At 40.1% G+C, this 26,041-nt stretch overlaps 1 protein-coding gene across 3 annotated transcripts in view; it reads right to left on the bottom strand.

Moving 5' to 3' along the window:
* The window catches only part of ZNF800 (zinc finger protein 800), a 43,681-nt gene extending 41,146 nt beyond the window's left edge, over positions 1-2,535 (bottom strand). For all 3 annotated transcript variants that reach the window (XM_074315644.1, XM_019749050.2, XM_019749051.2), the window contains exons 1-2: positions 2,395-2,535; positions 1,800-1,918 (exon numbers count right to left, since the gene is read on the bottom strand). In XM_074315644.1, the coding sequence (XP_074171745.1) occupies positions 1,800-1,860 (61 nt within the window). In that variant the 5' untranslated portion in view covers positions 1,861-1,918; positions 2,395-2,535. The remainder of the gene's footprint in view (positions 1-1,799; positions 1,919-2,394) is intronic.
* Between the last annotated feature and the right edge of the window lie 23,506 nt (positions 2,536-26,041).

Below are 26,041 nucleotides of genomic sequence, written 5' to 3'. Positions count from 1 at the left end.
ACTAAATGCTCAAAAAGTATTCAATTATAGCTAAGAAAGCAAAGAAACAATAACTACTTTTGACCTGATAGTCTGAAAAATAAACTGCATGGAAAGTTTATGGTAAAATAAAGTTGAAATGTTTTAATTATTGCAACTTATCTGATTTCTTGTTAAGGGGAGAGAAAAAAGAATCAAGAAAGTTCCAATGCATATTAAAAAGTTCAACTCTAGAAAACGTCTGTAAAAAGACAATAAAGTCTCTACATAATACACTAAAAAAGGTATGGTCACAAGTTATTTATGTCTATCTCTTTCCACTCAAAAGTTCTATGAGGGAATGACCTTCCCTGTTTTGTTCACCACTTATATCCCAATTGCCTTGGACAGTGCCTAGCACCAAACAGGTGCTCAATAACAATTTGTCAAAGAAATGAATAAACTTCTTCCTAAATGAGATTTCATTAATTAATTCAACCAAAATAACCTGAAGTGTTTTCAGAAATAAACTGAAATAAAAAGCCAGTGGAACACAGGTATGAAAGGCCTTCACAGCCTTCTATTTCAAAACTAGCAAATTCCATTCAACATGTGGTGAGACAAGTGCGTTTATCTTCACTTCAAATATACAAAATATGCAGTGTGAAAGCGTGCTGAAAGTCAGATAGGTACAGGGACAGTTGAACAGAAACTGGCTCCCATCCCGGAACTACCTGTTTTATAAGCACAGGTGAATTACTGATTTTTCAGCAAATCAGTGGGGATAGGGTCATAGTACAAATTTTATTCTCACGTGTACCAAAGTTTTCTGAAAATGGAAGTTCTTCCCCTTTACCATTGCCAATTTTTCCCATTAAGGAAAAGAATCCTTAAAATGAACTCTATGATAAAACTGAGTACATTAGTATACTACTAACTGCAGTTAAAAATACTCCAACAAAAGTGCTAATAACTTTTAGGTCAAAAATAATGGTAACAGCTGCCTTTAACGAGAGCAGCCTTTATTCGGTTTAGTGGTAGTATGTTCAGTAACTCCCTTTTAAGTTGTTCCTCTGTTTGTGACAACGCACCTCAAACCTCTAAGTAGAAAAACTATCAATGGTTTGTGTATCACATTCATCAAATGAAAGTTTTCTAATAGTCTTCATGAGACTCCAAAGAGCAACATTTTCATTTCATAAATTCTACTTTTAAAAGTTCCACTGCATAAATTTGCTGAAAATACTTATGTATTCTACCTAAATAATCAGATGTTCTTTATGTTGAAATACAGTATGTTCTGGCCAAGAAATTTTTTTAAAGGTTGCACTTGGCAAAACCTGATTCTCCCAATAAGCTGAGTTCCACGAACTTTTTTCAGTCCAAACTACACTCATTTTAGGCTTTAAAGTGTTATCCTCTGATAAAAACACCAAACAGACTTTTAAGTTTTTCAAGTTTAAATGAAACAACTTTCACGAAGCTAAATGCTAGCATTCTACTATTTTTTTCCTTTCTCTTCAGTTTTAAATACTTACAGAACATGGGGGGATACTACCAACAGCAGACTGCCTTTAAAGAGAAGAGAGTAGGTGATAGATCTTGTGGAAAAGATTTAAGGTGACACCTGTACTTTTTCTAAGGGATCAGGCAGGGGAGACCTCTTATTTGTACAAGCGATGTAGCTTTATAACCGGTTTGATGCTGGGAAAATTATAGCCTGCTTACTTAAGAATGATTTCTTGGGCAGGAGTAAAAGAAAACTACGGCAGAAGCAAACTGAAGGTGGAGTGGTTCTGACGGGAGGGCAAAGTAACTGGAGAAGGAAGGGGTACGCGTACCTGGCTCACAGCATCCGTGATGATGGTGGTCAGTCTGACAGTATTTGTCCCTCAAAGGCATTTTCAGTGGGCGCGACCTACTTTCCTTTTACTGTAAGAAGCTCTTCATTGCGGCTTGGCTGTTGAAAGAAGCACAAACCCGTCACTCACCCTGAACTTCCTGGGGAGGCTCTGGGTTCATTTTCCAGCTCTGTCCCCTCCACCCGCCCTCCGCTGTCCCTCCACCGACCCGCACCTTCTTCTGGAACAGAAAAAACAAACACGCACTAAGCTCCTCCAACCCCAACTCGCGCACAGGTTCATCGCCCTACCCGGAAACGCAGTCGCCGGCGCACAGCGCACGACGACGGCCTGGCCGGCTGGGCGGTCGGCGGCGGCCTCGCCGTCCCGGGCGGGCGCGCGCGGAGACGGAGGCGCGGAGCGCGGCGGGCACGACCGGCGCGGGGGCACGCGGGGCGGCCGGGTGGGGGCGAGGTGCCCAGAGCGACCGCGATGCCTCTCCCGGCGACCGGCCCACGCCCCCCCCCGCTACGCACGTGCGTTGGGGTCTCCCCGGCGGAGCCCCTGTCCCCACAACCAAGTGCGCCCAACTTACTTAACTCCTAGGGCGGGCCGGCGGGCAGGCGGAAGGAAGGAAGGCCGGGCGGCCGCAGGGACAGCCTGGCGTGGGAGGCGGCTTCGGGCCCCACCTGGCGCGGCCTCCGCGGACCACGCGAAGGGAACTGGGGTTCCGGCCCGACGCGCTCCCAAAGAGTCCCCGCCGACGCTGACGCGGAAGCGCCACAGCTCACCACGTCCCTCCGCGACCCGAGGCGACGGCTGCGGCGGCTCACGGCGTCCTCTGCGCTGTGGAGCCGGCGAGCGGGCGGCGCGCGGGTGCAGGCAGTTGACAGGAGGAACCGCCCCGCAGCAGCCGCCGCCGCCACCGAAGAAGCCGGAACCGGAGCGGGCTGGACCAGAGGTGCCCCTCACCCGGGCAACGGCTGCCGCCGAAGCCCGGCTCCCCCCAGCGCCGCTCCACCTGCAACGGTCCCTCAGGCTTTTGGAGAGGGGCGAAGAAGAACGGGGGTCTCCCCCCTCCTTGGGCCTTTTTTGGTAGTAGTTGTTGTTTCAGGAAACTTTATTAAGTCAGTCCCTCTCTTTCTCTGTCTCCCCCTCCCAGAAGAGCCTGCGCTACCGCCGCGGAGCGGGTAGGAAGGGGGAAGCAGAGACTCTCCGGCAGCGACAGCGAGCGACTGACTGACCCCGGACGGAGATGGGGCGAGGGCAGGAAGTGACAAGCTCTCGGAGTGGGTGGGGGGAGTGTGGCCGGCACGCCCGGGAGCGCCGCGCGCATGCGCCCGGCCCGGCGCCCCTGCCAGTGGGGAGGCGACCAGCGGCGGCCCGGCAGGGGGAGGGCGCGGTGGCGGGTGGTGCCGGGGCCGCGGCCGGGCTGTCGAGCAGGCCACTCGCCCGCGCGTCCTCCCGCCGGCAGATGGAGAGCCGAAGCCCTGCGCCGCGCGCGCCGAGAGCAGTGAGGCCCCAGCGCGGCTTTCGCGCCCTGGAGACGGGCTCCTCCGCCACCAAACTGTTGCTATCGCTTTTTTCTTTTCAATGGGACTGAAACAGGGAACGTTGGTAAAGAACTGTTGGGAGAGGCTTGGAGAACGTGTAAGCCGTGAGAGGTGCTGATTTCCGAAAAGGTGGTGGGCGCACTTACAAATGGTAAACGACCTTGTTTTTTGTTTTTTTTTCACCCAACAATTTCCGTAGTGTGCCTCAGACCTTAGGGGTTTTTTTATCAGGTCCGTGGGAGGAAAACAATCTAGCGGTGGTATTGATTCCAGCAGCGCTTCGCTTTGGAACCCGAAAGTGAAGTTAGGTCACGTGGGCAGTACGCACTTTCCATCCCTCTTCTGCGCCTGCATCCTGCTTGGAAAATCCCCGAAGATGGAAGATCGCTGTCGTCTGTCAAATTCAGCAAACCCATGTTCCACTTTTTGAAGACGGGAGAGCCACCTCCTCCACCATCAGCCCAACTCCTAGAACGGAAATCTTCAAGAAGCACATATGTGCCGGGAGATTTGAAGGGAGAAAAAGCCCATCCGCTTTGTTTATACCCCACCACCAAGCTCCACTGAAAACTTTGGAAGTTGTCTAAGTTGCCAGTTTTGGGGGTCCTGAAAAAGCAAAGTTTAGTTAGGTAGGCTCACTGTGCGTTTTGGAAGAGGAAATGAATGACTAAAATCCATTTTCAGAATCCAAAGGAAAGTTTTTAGTAGGCCTAGTAATTAATAAATTTGTTATTGTAAAATATTGAATGAAGCCTTTGCATAGATCTTAGGGGAGTGTAGCAGCCTGATTGTGGGGGTAACAAGAAAAGGATAGAAAAATTACGAACTTTTAAAAATTTCCACATAATACACACCAGTCATTTAGTATTATGATCAGGTTTTTTCTGTCCCATTGTCAAGAGCATCACACAACATCAAACTAAAACGTAAGGAAACACCACAATTTATAAATCAAGATAAATGATGATACATCCATATGAAGATGTCTGCTATGCAGCCAAAATGTATAACATTTTGTATAACATTCAATTGTATGCAAGATGCTTAAGCAAAAAAAACAATGTTTAATGTTATACCTTAGTGGAATTATAGGTGATTTTTATTTAACAAGATCTATAGTAAAATTTGAGGTGAAATATTTTCTTCATTTTTGGAGGCTCTTTTCCTAACTTTTGTTTAATACGCCTATTTATCACAGGTTTTAAAATGAATGTACAATTTTATGTTTCCGTAAACCTGAAAGGGTATTGCTTCAGATATGTGAGTTATAAATGTTTGCTGACCAGATGTGAGTACAAAAGTTTAGTTTTCTCAGTAAATGCAGTGTTATTTATACTTTCAAAGTGGTCCTAACTAGAGGGTCCTCAAAATTGCTTGCTATTCAAATAAGTTTTAGACAATCTGAAAAATTAGAGACAAGATTGAAATGTGCTTAATGGGTAAAACAAATATTGAACACTGAACCACAGAATTTTAAAGATGAAAGGAAACCATGGAAATTATCTGGTGAGCCTTACTTTATAGATGACGAAACTGAAACCCAGAGAAGTTAAGTGATTTGCCAAAGGTCACACAGTAACAGAACCCTGTCTAGGACCTAGATTATTCCCTTCTAGAACATACCAATATTAGTATCTGACATATATTGAATAATTAATATGTTTTAAGCTCAAATGTTAACTCATTCTTATCAACAGTTCAATAAGATTTTGTTATTCTACAGGTGGGGAGTCTGAGGCAAAGATAACTCATCAAAGTTACAGCTGATAACAACTGAGTCAGCATTTGAATCCAAGTAGTATGGCTTTGGAACTCACAACCTTGTCATTATGCTATATTGCCTTTGCAGTGTTTTCTACACTATACCATCCAGAGCTGTTTTCAAACATATTGCAAGTGAAAGAGGAGCCAGTAGATCCTGTTAGTTGTGAAAGGTATTAAAATGCTATGTACAAGTTCATGAAGTGGAGATGGAGTTGCTAAAATCCCAAGAATTTAATTGGAATTTCACAGGGCTCTAGAGTTTAGAGAGACTTGGAACACCATCTAGAATATCCCCGCTATCTCTGAAGACACTGGGTACAAAACTTCCCAGAAAAAAATGATCTGTCTTCCCTTCCATTTTTGACTGCAGCAATATAGATGACTCATCATAACAGCTTTAAGAGACTTTTTTTTTTTCCTTTCTTCCGTCTCCCCACCCCACTCCGGATCAAGCCGTTGTTTCTCAGTCTAGTTGTGTAGGACACAGCTCCCTGGCCCATGCTGGTATTATGAGACTTACGCTCCCCCCACCCACCCCAGGCTGAGGCAGTCGGTCCTCGGTCATTGGTCGGCTGCTCACGACATCTCACGGCACCTCTCACAGGCTGCCGGCCGCTCACACACCACCGGCTCACACACCACCAGCCGCTCATGGCAGCACACAGTAGCCCACAGCAGCCCAGCTCCAGGGAGAGCTGTTATTCATAGTCTTAGCTGTAGAGGGCGCAGCTCATTGGCCCATGAGGGAATCGAACTTGTGACCTTGGCATTAGGAGCACGGAGTTCCAACCACCTGAGTCACCCGGCCAGCCCTAAGGGACTTTTTTGAGCCTTATAGTCTGAAACTACATCCTAATAATGAACCTAAGACCCTTGTACAGTTAAAAACCGTGTTACAGTTTATAACCGTATTATATTGTATTATACCTGGGTCTATAATATAATACTGGGTCTTAATTTTTGCTCCAAAAGACGCATTAGAGTTGATGGTCCAGCTAGGTCTTATTTTCGGGGAAACACGGAATTATTCTCTCATCTTCAAGGCAGAACACACACATTGCTGCATAACAAACCACCCTAGAATTAGTTCCTTAAAGCCTTTGATGTGCTCTCAAGTCTATAGATCAGTGATTTGGACTGGCCTTGCCAGGTATCATGCATGTAGCTGCCACAATCATCTGGCAGTTTGACTGGGAGCACTCATGACTGGCAGTTGGTGTTGACCTTGGCACTGGAACCTCTCTCCTTGTAACCTTGTCCACAAGGTAAGCATGGGCTTCTCTATATGGGGGCAGCATGCCAAGTGGGTACAAAATGGAAGCTGCTTTTGAAGCAGACCTTTTGAAGCAGAACTTACATGAATGACATCACGTCCACCACGTTCTATTAGTCAAAGTTAAGCAAAAGGCCAGCACAGGTTCAAGAATTGGGGAAATAGATTCCCTTTTTTGATGGGAGGAGGAGCAACGTGACATTTCAAAGGGATACGCATATAAGAATGGGAGAATTACTGTGATGATCTTTGCATACAGTTTATTACAATATATAATTCAAGAACGATACTAGCTAATTAAAGCTGCTGACTTCTTGAATGCTTGATGATGCCTTTGAGAACAGCAAGACAAGGAAACGCTAGTCCAACCTATTCTTTAAACTGACTAATTGGATCAATTTGATGGCCTTGTGTAGATAAACTTTTGTGATTCCTTAACTTTTATCCCTAGACTTCTTTCTCATTTTATTGCTTTCGTTAAGATTTCCCATCTGCTCTAAACAGATCCCACTAAAACAGCATAAAAACCTAACATCAAGTAGAAGCAATTATCGTTCCCATAGGACCTATACACTCTGGTCCAGATTTTGCTACCTTTGATTATAACATGGCATTGTACAACACAAATAAATTCATGACTGTACAAATCAAATTACAGGCCACAATAAAGGCTGGGAGGTTAGAAAAGGTCATGGAAAACTGATTTAGAAGGACAAATACTAAACTGTTGATCTATTTTCAACTATGTGGAACTTAACACCTGATGTTGTGCAAGCAACATAATATGAAAAAAAGATAATGTTTCCCAAAATGCTTGTTTTTAGGAGAGTAGAGAGTAGTTGCACCTGGGTTGGTAACCTGGAGCTAAGTTGCCTCCTAGTACTAAACCCCTGACGTGGACTTGTGCCTTCCATTCCTGGCGCTAAAGGCACACTTCGGCCTTGCTGGCCAGGTGACACTGCATATGCCAGGCTGCCGTGTGGGCACCACGTCATACCTTACAGATCTTCCATTCAAACTCATTTCTAAGATTTAAGTGAATTCCATTTAAAAAATACTTTTTATTTGGTGGAATTTGTAAGTAAATCTGTATTGTAACCTGATAACAATTGCTAATGATAATTTTGTCACTCGTTGAACTCAGACAATGTGCTAAGTGCTTCTTAGTTTTTCACTGAATCCTTACAAAGATTCTGGGTTAGATATTATCCCATTTTACAAATAGAGGGAAAGATACTTACATCTAAGCTAAGATTTAAGTGTAGATCTGTCTGAATGCAGGTCCTGTCCCTCAAGTTACATATATTTTGATTATTCCTAACATTTTATTACCTGCCCCTGGAGCCTCTAAGCTCTGTTTGTAACTGCCCATGAGACAGAGCATCTGAATTTCCCCAGGCATTTCATAATTAGCAGGACCATAACTGGACTTATCTTCTCACCAAATCTGTCCTTCCTCTTCCAAAATCTCATCAACAGTTGTTATCCATTCAGGCTATTAAGGTAGAAGCTTTGGAGTCATAGAGAGGAACATACGCAAAGATGCAAAGTAATACGAGTTATTCGTGTACAAGATTTCTCATCTCACTTATCCCCACCTAACCTATCACCATAAACAATTGGTTATACCTCAGAAAGGCCTAGGATATAGTTTTCTCTCTCCACATGCACCATCAGTCTTCTAGAACAAAACCTCGTCTCTGAACCATTGCAATTACTACTCCCCTGGTCTCCCTACCATCAATCTCCCTCACTCCATTATTCCACACCATCAACAAAATTATAGTCCAAACAAATCTAATATTACTCCCCAATTTAAAATCCCTGTTGACTGCCAATTTTCTACGTGAAAAAGTCAAATCGTAAGAAGAAGCATTAGCACAAAGAGCATGTGCTTTGTAGTCCGATGAATCTAGATGTTAGTCCTGTCTTCATCACCCATGAGTTTTGTGTCTCTAAGCAAGAAGCTCTCTTGAGCCTCAGTTTCCTCTGCTACACGCTACTTTCGGTGTTGTGAGAAGTCAGTTAATGAATAAAGCACCCAGCAGGACCTGGAACACCATACAGGGCATGATGAGAACAAACACTTATAATGATACCTGTCCCTCCCATAACTTTACAACACTATGCTTCAAACACACAATTTCTCACACTTTGCAGAAACCTACAAACAAAACAGTCGTTAAACTGGGTGGGGAGAGAGTATGAGACAGGGAATTTTGGAGAAAGATGATAGAGGTGTTGGTTGTGTGGTTGCATCCATTTGTTAAAGCAACTAATAGGATAGTGGTTACCTTTGAGGGAACGAGAGGGCTGGGAAGTACATTGGGTGGGGGGGTGCCAATTTGGGGGTTGCTGGCCATTTTATGCATCTTGACCTCAACGATCGTTGCATTCTTATTTGCTTTGTAGTAATTCAATAAGCTGATAGTTATGTTTTATGCACTTTTATGAATGCGTATAACATTTCACAATAAAAGTATTTTTTCAAGTAGCTGATTTAGGTTTTAATGCCTCTGAACTACATCCAGCATTAAGTTAGAAAGTACCTTTGTACATGCTATTCCTCATGCACGGAAATATTCTTCCCCTTCACCTGGGAAACTCTTACTCTCCTTCAAGACCTACTTCAGATGTCACTTCTGTGAAACTAGTTCCCACGGACAAATAATTGCTCCATCTTCCTGCACCTGTAGTGCACCATTCTGATTAAATGTCTGACTCTCCCATTAGTCTGAATTCATCAATAAACAAACCGTACCTTATTCCTCTTCGTTTTGCTATCATCTACCTGACACATAATAGGCAAGCATTAAAAGTTACTGGATGGGCTTAGATGAATGAATTTTCATTTCAACTGGGCTAAAGAAGAAATATTTACAACATTCATTCTTTGCAATAAACGTAAGGAAAAGTTTGGTGGGGAAAATCAATTTTAGTAGTTCGGTTTAGTTAGGCCCTTGGCCTCATAGGACATCCATTTTCAGTGTAGAGAACAACCATGTAAGGACAATTAAAGGAAGCACTATTGTATAGAATTAGTAATGCCGTAGAATATATGCTATAGCTGGACACTTGAAACCACTAACCATTCATTATGGAAAACCTTCATTATGATTTTATTTTTGTTTTTATGAGGGGTGGTTTTTTGTTTGGTTGGTTTTCTTTAACTTGTAATTTTAAAATAATTTCAAATTTAAAAATAAATTGCAAGAATACAAATAATTCCAATACTTCTTTACCCAGATTCACCAAATTTTCACATTTTGTCATATTTGCATTCTCTCTCTCTCTCTCTCAAACCATATACATAAATGATTTTTTTGAACCACTGAGAGTAGGTTGCATACATCAAGCCCCTTTCTTCCTAATTACTTCAGTATGTATTTTCTAAAAGCAAGGATATTATTAACCTACATAAGCACAATAGTGTTATCAAATTCAGGAAATTTAACATCTATACATTTTTTTTGTTTAACCTATAGTCTATATTATAATCTCATCAGTTATCCTGATGATGTCTTTTATGAATTTTTCCCTTTTTGCTCCAGAATCACATACTGCATTTACTTGTTATGTCTCTTTACTTTCATTTAACCTGGAACCATTCTTCAACCTTTCTTTGTCTTTCATGACAATGAAATTGATACAGGCCAGTTGTTTTATAGAATGAGTCAATGTTTCGGCGTGATTAGATTGATGTTTTACATTTTTTGAATGGAATAGAACATAAGTGATGTGGTGTCTTTCTCAGGGTATGACATCCAGAGACATGTAATGTCTGACATTAATCTTTTTTTTATTGAGGTATAATTGACATATAACATTATATTAGTTTCAGGTACAAAACATAATATTTCAATATTTGTATATATCGCAAAATGATTACCACAATAAGTCTAGTTAATATCCATCATCATACATAGTTACAAATTTTGTGTGGGGGGGATAATTTTTAAGATCTACTCTCAGCAACTTTCAAATATAAAATACAGTATTATTAACTGTAGTCACCATGCTATACATTATATCCTCGGGATTTACTTATTTTACAACTGCAAGTTTGTATCTTTCAATACTATTCACCCACTTCACCCAGCCTCCCACCTTCCACTTCTGGCAACCACCAATATGCTCTCTGTATCTATGAGGTTTTATTTGGTATTTGTTTTTGTTTTTGTTTTTTTAAGATTTCACATATAAGATCATATGGTATTTATCTTTCTCTCTTTGACTTAGTATAATACCCTCAAGGTATTATGTTGTGGCAAATGGCAAGATTTCCTTCTTCTTATGGCTAAATAATAACCCACTGTGTGTGTCTGTGTGTGTGTGTGTGTGTGTGTGTGTGTATGTGTGTGTACACACATACATACATACACACTGGTTTAAGGGGTTAGTTTCTCCAATGAATAGTTACCTTTTTTCTTTTTGTTATGAATAAGTAACTTGTAAGAAGATAACAATGGTTTTATTATAGACTCCTTTTAACTACTGTTCTTAATAATCCTACTTAGGTTTTAGAAATTATCAAGGCAAGAGTAAAAGTTAATTGACTAGAATATAATTAGTAACTATGATTAATTATGTAACTGGAAACTGTATTTTGGTTTGCTCTTATAAGACATGAAGTTAGAAAAAGAAGTTTGTAATTACCCTGGGTGCTAATTTATTATCAGTAAATCCATTCAACCAACATTTACTGAGTATCTGTTATATTCCAAACATCACGCCAAATAGAATGCACAGATGAGTAAGACAAGATTTCTTTCTATTAGTCAACAAAAATTTCCTTAGTGCCTATGCACTAAGTCATAGGAATACATCCATAAATAATTTAGGAAATTCTTACCCTCCTAGAGTTTCTAGTCTAATTGTTGAGGAGATTCTAATCTAATAATGGTGGCATGTAAAAAAGTGTATCATTTCATCATAATTACATCAGCCAGGAACAAGAAAGATAACTGAAACCATGGATTTATACGGTCTTACACACAACAACAGCAGTGGGGTGGGGGGTGAGGATGTTTGCAGCATTCGTTTTTCAACTCACTTGAATAAGAGAAGAGATATAATAGATGATGAACAATAATGTGTTGTTTTTTCCAAATAAACATTATGTTACTAAGACCTATTTCTTTCTTTTTTTTTTTTAATTTTTTATTGGGGAACAGCATGTTTTTCCAGGACCCACCAGCTCCATGTCATGTCGTTGTTCTCAATCTAGCTAGCTGTGGAGGGCACAGCTCACTGGTCCATGTGGAAATAGAACCAGCACTGCACTCTAACCACTGACCAAACCGGCCACCCCCCAAGACCTATTTCTTCAGGATAACTAACTAATAGATTATCTACTGTTATATATTAGCAGGCTAATTCATCGTGAGCTATAACTTGTAAATGCTACGTGATTCAATTTGAACAGGTAGTCATTACATGTGATAATCATATCATCAAAAGGCATTCTGAGTTTTTCATTCATTTTCCCAACTGCTTCTCCTTAACAGCCAAGAAGGTTTGCAAGACTGAGAACAAAACTACAGTTCAAGACTGTGGAACAAAATGAAGTTAGTTCTTTTATGTAACTCTAACTTCATTAGCATCTTGAGCTAAAATACCAAATTGGAAACCTTCTCTGGAAAAGTGAGATGATGACTCATCTCCAATGACAAAGTACAGAAGAAATGTACACCTTTGGTTTTGTCTAATGAAAACTGAGTCGAAATTTTAAAATCAATCCATGGGCCTCAGGTCTTAATTCTAGTTGATCACATAGATTACAACACACCAGACTATAACCTACAAACACAAGTACTATATGAATGGAACATTTTAAGCAAATGTCTGGTGTTTGCACTTATTATATTTATCTGAGATTTTAAATAAGTTCTAAAATAATTTTTACAAAATGATCACATTTTTAGACTTAAGTTGACATCAATTTTTCCCATTCAAACTTTCTAATTTTTTCAAATAAAAGTTGTATTTCTTGAATCTGAGAAATCTCTAGAATTAGAGTTTCTGAAGGTAGAAGGTATTTTATATAAAGTCAGGAAGCTTGGTGGGTGTTTCATCAGATATTGACAGTCAGCAGACACCATGTTTAAAAAGCAATTTCAGACTTATAAGTGTTCTTATAATAAGGAAAGAGTTAGATTTGGTGAAAATTTTGAAAAAGCATCAGGAAATTATTCTCTCTACTCAGCAGAATAGTTTTTAGTTAGGAGAAGGCCCCACAATATCCAGAGCATCAAGATTCTTGGCAAGACCTGTTTTGCTAGGCAGTACTAAATCATCTAGTGACACCTACATGCCAGAGTTAATATCACTGATTTCTTTTTTTTATTAAATTTATTGGGGTGACAATGGTTAATAAAATTACATAGGTTTCAGGTATACAATTCTGTAATACATCATCTATATATCATATTGTGGGCTCACCACTGAGAGTCAGATCTCCTTCCATCACCATATATTGGATCCCCTTGACCGTCTTCTATCCTCCCCCCACCACCTTACCCTCTGATAACCACTAAACTGTTGTCTGTGTCTATGAGGTTTGGGTTCAGTGCCATAGTATGACTCTTTCTTCTTAATACTTTGTGGGGAGTACCTAACTCTAGTGTCACTCTCTTTTCTAAAATAAATGGCTTGGTAAAAAAGTGAGTCAAAGTTCCGTGGGTTTCTAATCATCTTACTGCTAGAAGTGACAGTATGCCAACACTGTCAGGAATGGCAGTTTCATTTATGGGAACAAAGCTACTTTACATTTCTCAGAATTTTTTTTTTTAAAAAGAACAAGTGCTATAGGATATTCAAAAATTCCCCCATTGATGTTAGTTCTCTTTTCTTAATTACTAGTGAAACTGAGAACTATAATACAGTAAGGTGAGAGAGGATCTAATTGAAACCTCTTGTTTTTAAATTCTTGTCTCTCTAGTGTTTGGAAGCTCATTTTAAATACACCATCCAGCCAAATGAATGAAGATCAAAATCATGAACAAGTCAACTAGATTAATAAAATGGATGTCTAAAGATTGTTCAACCTAAGTGCTATATTTTATTTGGAAAACATCTGAGACATTTGCATCTCATCTAAGTGTCCCTTCAGATTTGACTTAAAGAAAACAAAGAACTCATGTCTTCTGGAAATTAAAAAGGAGTCTCCAGAAATATTTTATAGTCTACGTGGTCATCCCTATGTCATCCCTGTGTTAAAAAGAGGGGGAAATTCCAAGAAAAAATATTAATATAAAGAGAATTGGCAAGAGAAAAAGGAAAGTTAACTAAGATTCGTTGAATCACTATTCTGAACCAGACACCAGGCTAGGCCCCTTACATTTATTATCTCACTTATAAGCAAGGCAAAAACATTAAACATTAAACAGTTTTGTATTAACCTTCATATGTTCTCTGAGCATGGAGATCAAAGTAGATACACACTCTCTCCCATTGTTTTTTATGTGACCTAGGAAAGAATCATTTTCCCCCAATCTAAAATGCTCTAGCTCTGATAATTGTGAGAGAGACAAAAAGGTTCTTGCAGATTCATAGGAATGGTCCCTATACTCCCAAGAAAACATATCTGGGACACTCCTGGCTACCTACAAACCCAGTATTTGTCAGGAGCATAGTTGTTGCACATAAACTACCTAAAATACTGCGTTCTGTCTGGACACTACACTTTAAAAGAGATAGAAACAAACAGAGGCACATTTGCTGGGAGAGGGACCAGGAAAGAGAAGAGACTTGGAATCATGTCTTACATGGAGTGTTCATACAAAGTGGGGACATTTGGCCTAGCCGGGAAGACATCAAATACACATGAGGGTGTTGGACAGAAGAGGAAGTATATGTGTTCTATAGACCCATCCTTGCTGGGTGTAAGAAGCACAGGAAGGCCAATTTCAATGCAATAGAATAAGAATTTTCTAACCACACTGTCCTAAAACGGAATGGATTGCCCCGGAGTTGCTAAGTTCCCCCTTTGGTTGGGTCCTTGGCAGAAATATTGTAAAAGGAGATTCAAACGATAGATGGAAGTTTGAATTTTAAAAAGAGGACTGTGAAGTTATTTCCAACCTTGACATCATGCAAAAATGACTGGTAATTGAACCAAACGTCCATACCTCTGAACTCTATATATAGTAGGAAATACAGTAACTCGGAACAAACTTTTCTCACATGAGCCAAGCACTAGCAAATCAGACTTTTCTTGCCCCTCCTAATTCAAAGTTAGAATTTTACTCACTAGTTTCTTTTCTTTTTTCTCTCTTTTTTTTAACAGTACAGAGGTTTTGGTTGTTTTTTTGTTTGTTTGTTTTTGTGTGTGTTTTTTTGACATTTATCATGCCATGAATTCATAAGAAATGGGTTCAGGGGTTTAAAATGACAATTCATTAAAAGAACACAATAACTTGAATAACTGAAAATCGTTTATGAAAATTAGTTAGCTGACTTTTTGCAGTTTTCAGATAGGTAGTAGTCGAGATAAGCGGTTGAAAACTTTCGGTTAGTATGCCTAGTTCTTACAGACCACCATAGTTTGATGTGCTGCAAAATTAATTTTACAGTTGAGCTGGGAGTTTGGTAGTAGGATTAGGTTAGGAGCTAGAAGAAACTTTCAGGATCAAGTTATATGATTTAGTGACTAACATTACCAAGAATAATATAGTGAAAATTCCGAAGGCAGAGTCGGTGAAGACTTAAGTTCCTACCGCATTATGAGGAGCTAAATTCCTATATTCTTGCAGGCCTATTCAGAATTTTCTGTAGATAAAACTACTCCTGGCTTCATAATCATAGATGATTAAACCAGCCATCATTTCATGAGTCACACGCAACTCTTCATTCCATGAGTCTGGCCCAGAGGTGGCACGCAATGAACATTTTTGAATGAATGAATGAACAAATGGGCAGAAGTGGAAGTAAACTCAGAAGTGGCACAACAAGGACAAAAGAGAAAGTGATTCACTCATTAACTTGATTCAGTAATATTTGCTGATCCCTGGAAATAGATCAGATACTGTGTGTCAGACATGTTCTAAGATACACAGATATAAGCAAAACCAGACATGATCATACTACCCCTTAAGGAGTTTACAGTCTAATTGAAAAGACAGATATTAATCCAAAAATCACCCATTAAAATGCAAAAGTGATAAGCATAATATGATAGAAGGTATGTAAGAGCTATGGTGCTACGAGAGGGTATAATAGAGGGATTGAACCTTGTTGGTGGGGGGGGGGGAGGTCAGGAAAGCCTTGCTAAAGAAGTGACAAAGAATTACCCAGATGAAGTAAGGTTGAAAAAGTGTTCCAGGTACAGGATCTGAAAAGTGCAAAGTCCATACAGAAGAATGAGGGCTAGTGTGACTTTGCACGGGGGACAAGATGTGAAATGAGGTAGGAATGACTTTTCTGGGCCATTCATAGAGGTCCTTTAACTTAAGAGCAAAGTAAAAGCATCAGAGTGGGTAGCAAGATTACAGATTTCATCACTACACTCATATGAGGACACAAAACATGGTGTCATTGTTATATGTGTGTGTACAATGCGTGTGTGTACATGTTTTTAAATTGAGATAACACTGGTATTATATAACTGATATAATAAATTCACTCTGTTAGAATGAACAATTCAGTGGGTTTTAGTCTATTTATAGAGCTGTGTAACTATCACCACTGTATAATTTCAGAACCTCTTCACCATCCCCAAAAGAAATCCCGTACCCCTTAGCAGTAACTCTTTATTCCCCTCTCCTCCCAGTCTCTGGACACCACTAATCTACTTTCTATTTCTATGGATTTGACTATTCTGGATGCTTCATGTGAATGAAATCGTATGCTACCATGTTTCCCCCAAAATAAGACCTAGCCAGACAATCAGCTCTAATGCGTCTTTTAGAGCCAAAATTAATATACGACCCGGTCTTATTTTACTCTAAGACCCGGTATAATATAATATAATACTGGGTCTTATATTAATTTTGACTCCAAAAGACGCATTAGAGCTGATTGTCGGGCTAGGTCTTATTTTCGGGGAAACATGGTAGCAGCCTTTTGTGCCTGACTCATCACTTAGCATAACGTTCTTAAGGTTCATCCATGTTGTAGCAGGTTTCAGGACTTCATGTCTTTTGATTGCTAAGTATGCCATTGTATGGATGCACCACATTTTATTTATCCATTTATTACCTGATGGACATCTGAGTTGTTTCCATTTTGGGGGCTCTTATGAATAGGTTGCCATGAACATTTGCATGCAAGTCTTTGTGTGGACATATATTTTAATATCCCTTGGGTAGGACATAGGAGTGGCATTACCTGGGTCATACGAATGTTCTGCTAGTTTTCACCATTAACATCTCCGGAAGAACTTCTGGCTTGTTCTTCATTCTGCTTAGTCAGAGCTCAGAGGTGCCCCTTGGACCCTGCTCAGCCTCCCCTGGGATCATGCTGGCATCTGTGTGTTTGCTACAAACTCCATCTAGTTCCTGGCAGACTGTCCCCAGCACATCAGCCAGCTCTATACACAGCATCCTGGCCACATGGGAACTGAGGAAGAATCACGAATGCAAATTAAACCTGTCTCTGACTGAGCACAGCATGGCACACTTTTAATTACGGCATGCACTCCCCCAGCTGAGTGAGAGACTCCCTGCGCAGCAGCTTCCTCCTAGGATTTCAACTAATGAGTGGAGGAATAATTCATCCCAACTTGTCAAATATACTTGCCCACAGTGGGTGAGGCCAGCATGTCTCATCTGCCCTCCAGTTTCAGGACCTCAGAATAAAGAGACGAGAATTTGTCCAAAAGTCTTCCTGCTCATTTCTGTCTCTACCCGTCTAGTCCACCAAACGGGGAGACTTTATTTTCACTTCTGCCACAGATCAGTGATTTTTACGAGGGGATGTTTCAGAACTCTGTGGAGATATTATTAGTTGTCACGATTATTGGGAGGTGCAACTGGCATTTAGTTGAAAAAGACTGAGGATACCAGATGTCTCACCCTGTGCAATGTGCTGCCTGACTTTTTTACATTAACAGCTTTATTGAGATAAAATTCACATACTATGAAATTCGCCCATTTAAAGTAGTATTCCATGGTTTTTAGTACATATTCAGAGGTGGGCAACCATGACTACAGTCAATCTTAGAACATTTCACCACCCCCAAAAGAAATCCTGTACCCATTATAATCACCCCCATTCACCTCAATCCCCTATCTTCGACAACCACCAATCTCCTTTCTGTCTCAGGATTTGTCTATTCTGAATATTTTGTATAATTGCACATCTACAATAGGTGGTCTTTTGTGTCTGACTTCTTTCACTTAGCATAATGTGTTCAAGGTTTATCTATGTTGTAGAATGTATCAGTACTTCATTTCTTTTCATTGCCAAATAATATCCCGTTGTGTGGATAGACCACATTTTATTTACCTATTTATCAGCTGATGGACATTTGGGTTGTTCCCACTTTGGGCTATTATAAATAGTGCTGCCAGAACATTCATATACAAGTTTTCGTGTGGATATACATTTTTATTTCTCTTGAGTATATGCCTAGGAGTGTAATTGCTGAGTTATATGGTAACTGTTTAACTTTTTGAGGAAATGCAAACTGTTTTTTTCAAAGTAGCTGCACCACTTTACAATCCTATCAGCAGTGAATGAAGGTTCCGATCTCTCCACATCCTTGCTAACAGTTGTTGTCTGTGCTGTTTATTATAACCATCCTAGTTAGGGTCAAGTGGTATTTCATCGTGGTTTTGATTTGCATTTCCCTGACAGCAAATAACGTTGAGCATCTTTTCATGTGTTTATTGGCCATTTATATGTTCTTCCCTTGAGAAATATCATACCTGACTTTTTAATGTCCCACTAGACTTTCATTAAGATGAAAAAATTTGCTTATAATTATCTGATCCTAGAATCTAACTCCAGTTTATATATAATCATGAAGTATTTTTGCATGGTTTTAATATACAGTGAATTCAAGGAATGCAACTGCCATGTAAATTGAGTGTCCATTACACCTGTTCTATTTGGAAGCTTAGCAAGATTTGTCCATTATTCCAGAACACATCAGCAGTGGCAGTGCCCTCACGGTGTCTGAAATGCTGGTGCAACATGCCTTTCTACATCGGTCTGCATTTGTTGCTGTGACATGCAAATATGAATCTAAAGGAATTTGAGATTCTTTTCAGAGTTAGAAACAGGGATCTCATTGAATGTTAACTATCAGGGTTGTTTTTAAATATTTTATGGTATTTCTAACATTTTAATGTTGTGTAACATTAAAATTTTTACAGTGTTATCCATGCTGTAAAAATTAAATATTAAAATTAAATAATTTGTAATGGTCTGTTGTTTTTCAATCTTACTTTGATTCTGGAGACAGGATCAAAGAATCCTCTTGGAAGCCTCTACCTATAGCGGTGTTATTCTCCAATCTGCCTTCTTCCCCTTTGCCTATAAGAATACAGTACCCAAGGTCTTTATAAATACCAAAGATTGGAAGCAGTGGGATTTTAAGACAGGAGATGTGTGTGTGTGTGTGTGTGTGTGTGTGTGTGTGTGTGTTACTGTATCATTGCCTGACTGATGTCATAATAAAGGGAATTATTCTACACTGTACTAACAAATAAGACCAAACTCATTTGTATGAATTTATACTTACTCGTTTTCTCTATTTCACTGCCTGTAATTTGTCCTGGCTGTTATCCACACTTCCATTATCCTTATTTCTCTTTCGCTTATCATATACAAATAAGTCTGATCTATTATTACATTCCTAATTCTAGTTTGGTCTTTCATTTTCCTGTATTTCTTGTACAATGAGTTTTTCACTTCTCCTAAATTCAAACTTTTTTGTTATAACCAGACCCAAGCATCTCACCCCTTCATAATATCTTTTAGTCTAGACATACCCAGGCATTTACACATTGAAAAACTTATTATTTTATAATAAATGACTTCCCCTTTATTTCTCCTTTATATTAGGTTTAGGTCATTACATTGATTTTCTGGAATTATATGTGGAGATAATTTATATTACCTATGACTTTCATTTCAGGATAATATAGAAGGCATTACAAAACATTAGCTATGAAAATGGAACATGGGATCTGAGAGGGCTGAGAACCATGGCTCTAGGTCATATCCTCATCCACTACAGGACAGCAAGCTTCACGGCCTGGCTATCTAGGAGGAGGGGGTATCTGCTCTACACTATGATCTCAAGTGAGTAGGTTTGGTTCTCGATACACTAAAGGAATTACATAATAATCGCTCACCCAAGCCTGATTTCAAGATTAAAGATGTTAGATAGCTTCCCTCTCAGCCCCAGAGCCGTAAGCCTCAAGGCTCAGCTTCAAATGTGGAAGATGATACAACTCATGATTTAAGGGACAACTTAAAATCTGTTATTTTAATTATTGTTAACAATAAATGTTTGAAGCAGGGGAGAGAGTCACATAATCGTGTTTGGGTTCTGCAAACTCTAGCTGCCATGCAGGTAATTGACTGTGAGAGGTTCAAGCATTGACTCAAGAGAAACTCAACAGCCTTTCTGGTTTTCTCTGAAATCCAATGCAAATGCGGCCAGGATTCCCCCATGCTCCCTTATGGTGTCAGGTATCATTAAATTAATCCTTTACCACTAAAAGTCATCTGGGACATTAAGAGACTAATTGCATAATAGTATAATTTATGGAGACGTGAAACATATAATTGGGGAGTGGTTTAATGATCTTAAGAATCTAATTCCTCCCTTATGTTATAATTTTATGCATCGATTATCTTTAACTAAAATAGTTGCTCAGCTGTGGTCTGAGTCTTTACAGCTTCTAGCTAATAAAGGCAGGTCTTGGAATGGGAGTCCAGTTGCTGCCGCATGAACAGGAAAATATGGGGGCTTTATGCATTATTGCTTTCTCAGTCTGAATCCTCCCATTTTATTTTAGTTTTCATATGTGATTTAATGAAGTTGAATTAGACCCAATATCAAGACATCTCCTATAATTATCACATGGTATTGTAGCAACAAGAGTCCTATTGGTCCATGTGAATTGTTTAATGAACACTGTATTACCGATCCAGCTACAAGTATGGCCATGGCATAACAGACTGGTAAGAAGAAGGAAAGATTCATCCATTGCCTCAAATTATTTGGGGGAGGAGGTGGATATAAATTGTATAGGATGGAATATCTAAGTCAAGATGGCCAAGAAGAAGACATTCCTGTGAAGGATCATGGACTCCTTCTATGGGAAATATTCAATAGCAAAAATATATCTATCCATTGAAAATAAACAGAGAGAAGACTGGATGTACTGGCTTTCCTTGTCCCTTTCAGACAGAGGGTTCTGTGACTCATTAAGAAATGTAATTTAATTAGTTGCTCAACTGCACTGTATCCCCCAGCTGCCCTTGAGTAGAGATATGTGCCTTATCATTCCTAGGCAGAGACTTTCAGATGGTGAGTCTGCTTTGTTTTTGCCTCCCCTCAGGCTAAAAAGATGTCCTTTCAGGCATAGTCAACTCAATTATTGAGGACCGTGTCCTAGAGGTTATGCTTGAGAAGAAAGCCACGATTGCGTGGAGCAGCCTGGAACTCAGACAGTGAATTAAAAAATGAATTTCTGTCTGTTTTGGGGGGAAAAAGAAATGTAATTTTTAAAAATTTAAGATTTTTTGGTTCATTTACTGGCTGGTTAGTTGATTGAAATTGATGGTTTACTCAGTGTACCTTAATAACACATGTGTTTTGTCACTTTTCTGTTGTTTGACAAGTCACTTCTTAATAAAATGAAGAATCTATGAAATATGACTTCTTACCGTATAGATTCAGCAATCCTGTGCTTACCATATTAATTTTCTAAGGCTGCCAATACAAATACCACAAACTCAGTGGCTTTAACAACGGAAGTTTATTGTCTCATAGTTCAGGAGACTGGAGGTATAAGATGGAGATGTGAGCAGGACTGTGCCTTCCGAAGGCGCTAGGAAAGACTCTGTTTCAAGCCTTTCTCCCAGCTTTGGGTATTCTTTGTCTCGTGGAAGCATAACAATCTTCACATGCGTTCTCCCTGCGTGCGTGTCTCGGTGTCCAAATTTCCCCTTTTCATAGAATATCAGTCATATTGAATTAGGGATCCACCCCGCTCCAGTGTGACTTCATCTTAACCAATTACTCCACAACAACCCTATTTCCAAATTACGCATTCTGAGGTACTAGGGGTTAGGACTTCAACATATGAATTGGGGGCAGGGGGCACAATTCAACCCATAACATTTACCTGTTTGCTTAAAGCAATTATGCTTTGCCTATGAAATTATAGCTGTGGGAAAGGAAGTAAACTCGTGGTTTTGAGGAGTGGTATGGCAACCATGACTTCTACTTTCAATTTCTAAGTCCTCCTGCTTAAGTTTCTTCTTGATTTTAAGGAAGAAACGTACCAGAAGTGTTGGACCATTCTAAGTGCCCATAAGTCGCTCTGAGTGTTTTTCATGAGACAGTAGCAATAGAGATACAGCGATTCGTCATGGAAACGATGCAAATTTATCAGCCATATTTAAAAGTGTCAAGAAATTATTAGTTTTAGATGTGATCATATAGAACGTTGCTGATACATACCACACCTCGGTTTCCTGCTGCCATTTTTCTCAAGTTTAAGAATCTTCAAAGCAAAACTCCACCTAAGCAAAGTGATGAAGTAAAGGAGAGTTGCCTTTTTGGCTACTCCTTTCTCTTCCCTACGCTGCTCCCTCCCCTTGCAAAGTCTTTCTCAGACTCTTCACCATGTGCAAATGCCTTTCCTGGCCAGGATCCCCTGGGGTCCTGAAGACATTCTGCCTGGGCCTGCCAGCCTTGCTGTTTGGTTCATTCTGCCTCTGCCACTCAGGATTTATTATTAGGAATTTACCAGCCGAAGTCTGTTCTGGATTTTCTCCCCATCAGACTCTAAATCTTTTATTATAATTTGCAAAACTAATGAATTTTACCCAGGGCAATGGGGTAGTGAGAGACAGACAAAGGGTCTTTCCATCCTTTCTAAGTAAATCTGTGTTAACAAAAAAAGAACAAAGAACTTCTGACACAACGGCGGATGCCTCTGCCGTATAGTTCAGCATAATGGCTTTCATTGGGATTTTCAGACAGGGATAGCTACATAATTTGCAGGATCCAGTGCAAAATCAAAACGCAAGACCCCACCCACAAGGGACAGGCAACCCCCAAAGGATCGTAATCTCCACGCCAGTGCACACTCAGTGACAGGATTGGGGATGTTCAAGAGGGCCCCTCAGAGTCACCTGACGAACGTGTGGCAGTGCTGACTCTGACCCTCCTGGCATCTGAACCCAGGCTGCCACCAAGGGCAGCAGGGCCAACAGAATGTAGATTCCTCTGCTGAGGCGACCTGGTTGCTGGGCCAGGTGGCAATGGCAATGGGGCGAGAGAGGGGAGGAGGAAGCAAGGTGAGCCCAGGGTACCAGGGGGAAGAGAGCAAGCAGGCAAGAACCTGCAGAGGGGCGGTGGGGGAAAGGAGGACAGTGGCAAGTGGCACTGCATGGGAGCCAAGGCTCCAAGTCCCCAGCAAACACTCCATTGTCCTATCAGATTTCACTTACAAAACACAACTTCAAAGACAACATTATTTTTTTAAGACAGTAGCCATAGAGCATTAAACCCCAAGCACAGTGGCTCCATAAAAAAGAGAGTATTTTCCTACAAGATATTTATATTGGTCCTTCAATCACATGTCATCATAAGGACACCAAGATATACTGCAAACAGTACAGGATATGGAATAAGAAAATCCAGATTTGTGTCCTGAGTTTCTAACTTACTAATTAAATGATAATAGCATTAAACTTTTCAAAACCATGCTTCTGTCACTTATGATGCTATCATAAAAAGTGATGTCCTCTAAGACTTATATTACATAAGGCTAGTTGTGGCAGAGACTACAAGCTAGCCACCAAAATTCATTCACTCCATCTTTGGGTACACAGCTACATTATGTTTCCTTGTCTTTCTTACAGATAGGTGGAGCCATATGACTAAGTTCTCTACAACAGAATGTGAGCAGATGTGACATATGCCCCTCCCAGGCCGAGCCCAGAAAAATCTCCCAAAGCTGCTTCTCTATGCCCTTCCCATTCTGCAGGCTCGTTGTAAATGATGAGACCCTAGAAACAGGAATTCTTAACCTGGGGTATATGGGGCCCCAAGGGATCTATGGATAGAACTCAAGGAGTCTGTGATTTAGAAGAAGAAAACCTTTCAATCTTTATTTTCACTAATCTCTATTTGAAATGTTGCATTTCCTTTCCTTATTAATGTAGGCAACAAAGTACAGTACTGTGAGCAATAAGTGACCCTTTTACCAACAAAAAGATCACCAATATTGTCGTATTTTATTACAGTTGTTGCAGACATCTCAAAATGCAGTGTGTACTCATCACTACTTTGACATGACAGTAATTAGACCCACTGCTAGATTTTATTATTTAATGCATTAATAAAAGTATGTGTAGCACATCACAAATTAGCTCTTTTAATACTTTAATAACCATATTTCAACATTTATTGTGGAATCTTAAATATTTTATTTTATGCATTTGTAAACATTATTCCAAGAAGAAAGGCTAGAGGCTCAGCCACACTGCCTAAGTGGCCCATGACACAAAACGTTAGGGCCCCTCATAGGATAGTGCTAAGGAGAAAAAAATCTAGAGACAAAAGGCTATTTACTATGTGATTCCATCTATATGACATACTGGAGAAGGCAAACTGATAGGAACAGAAACCAGTTAGGGAGAGAAGGATATTGACTTCAAAAAAAGACCCAAGGGTACTTTTTGGAATGAGGGAAATGTATATCTCAAATGCAATGGTGGTTGTACAACTATACAGTATATATTTATCAAAACTCATTGAACCGTAAACCTAAAAAGGGAGAATTTCACTATATGTAAATTATACCTAAATAAACCTGACTTTAAAACAAACAAGCAAACAAAAACTCTGCCAGGAGATAACAGAATCACAGATGAAAGGAGCCTGTATGACGTCGTGGAGGAGAGTCACCCACTGACCTGAACAACTGCCCAGGGCTGTTATGTGAGAAATAAACTTCAGTTGTATTGGGCCCAGCGTGGGTCCCTCTGTTTTGGGTCCACAGCTAAGACTATCTGTAACACATTCAGTAAATGTATTTTGTAAACTGTAAAACATAACACAAATGTTGGAATAAGAATATTCATGTTCAAGTCCTGACGCTGTTACTTCCGAAGTTTGCTTAATTTGAACAACCACTTAACTTCTCTGAACTTCCCTACCTTCATCCACAGAATGGATAGAACTGATAATACTCTCCCTACAATATTCTATGAAGATGAGAGACTATATAAATCTCAGCCTACAGAACAAAGTAAATGAAGAACTGTTCTTTAAGTAGTCACCTACTCTGATGGTGTCTGGAGCATTACTTAATGCATTCGTAGTAAATAAAATCTAGTATTTTATTTAAATCTAGCATTTTATTTACTACAAATGCATTAGGTAATGCTCCAGCAAAATTTCTTGAGATGTAGTCCCCCTTCTTTACCAAGTGACTTTCATATGTCATAGTTAGATGACCATAGTTCAAGACCATGTAATCCAACCTTTTCATTTTCTATTTCTGCTTAGAGGAACAAAGCTAAAGCAATAGTGTAGTTTCAGGTTCTGAGTAACAGAATTGGCAACTAAGACCCAGAGCTGAGAAAAGAGTCCAGAAAATCCCCACGTTATGAGTCAAAGCCACAGCTGTTGAGGGCAAGCTACCATCCCATGGGGCTTGAGAAGAGCTGCCATTCTGGGAGAACTGAGAAGGGAAAAACTGGACGAGAAGAGGTCACAATTCGGAAGGCTACAGTTTTCTTGAAATGAAGCTATACTCGTCCTTTACCTTCAGAAAGTCAAAGGAGGGCAATCAGAAAGACGGAGGATCCCCAAACTCTCTCCCTCAACCAACCCAGGGGATAGAGATTAGAATCTTGTCTAAGAGTATATCAAGGGCTGGGTTAGCCAAGTGCCTGATGGTGCCTCAGAGAATGTGACAGATCTGAGAGAAAGTTTGTCTGGGAGAGGCAACCTGCATTTTCACTGTTTCAAGGCACAAGGATGCTTGAGTGTCTGTGAGTTGAGATGACCCTGCTGAAGGAGTCTGAACCTGAACCATCTTGCTTTTACTGCAATGAAGAATCACCCAACAGTTGACGGGACCCCGTGTAAAGTGGACAACCTATGGCAGGGGCTGTGGCCAAGGCAGCAGTGGAGTCCAAGCCAGATCTCTCATGCAAAGAGGAGGCCCCTATTAGCACCCTTCAAAGAATCAACCAATACACCTCAAAGAGAATCAATATTTGTTGCTACTACAAAATGCAAATGTATAAGCACCAATCATAATCAACAGAGGAGTAATTGCTACTTTTCTATGAGCCATTCTATAAGGAGACCACTGCCTCTTGCTTTCGTACTTGACTATCGTTCCAGCACCACAGGGGAAGCAGTGAGAAGGTAGAGGTGAGGAAAGTTGCCTCGATAGTGTCCATTGTGTATTCTCTTCCCACTCCAGTCAGCCAGGCCACAAACCACA

Source organism: Rhinolophus sinicus, linkage group LG11, assembly GCF_036562045.2.
Source record: "Rhinolophus sinicus isolate RSC01 linkage group LG11, ASM3656204v1, whole genome shotgun sequence".
NCBI classification, from domain to species: domain Eukaryota; kingdom Metazoa; phylum Chordata; class Mammalia; order Chiroptera; family Rhinolophidae; genus Rhinolophus; species Rhinolophus sinicus.
This window is presented reverse-complemented; position numbering and strand designations above follow the sequence as displayed.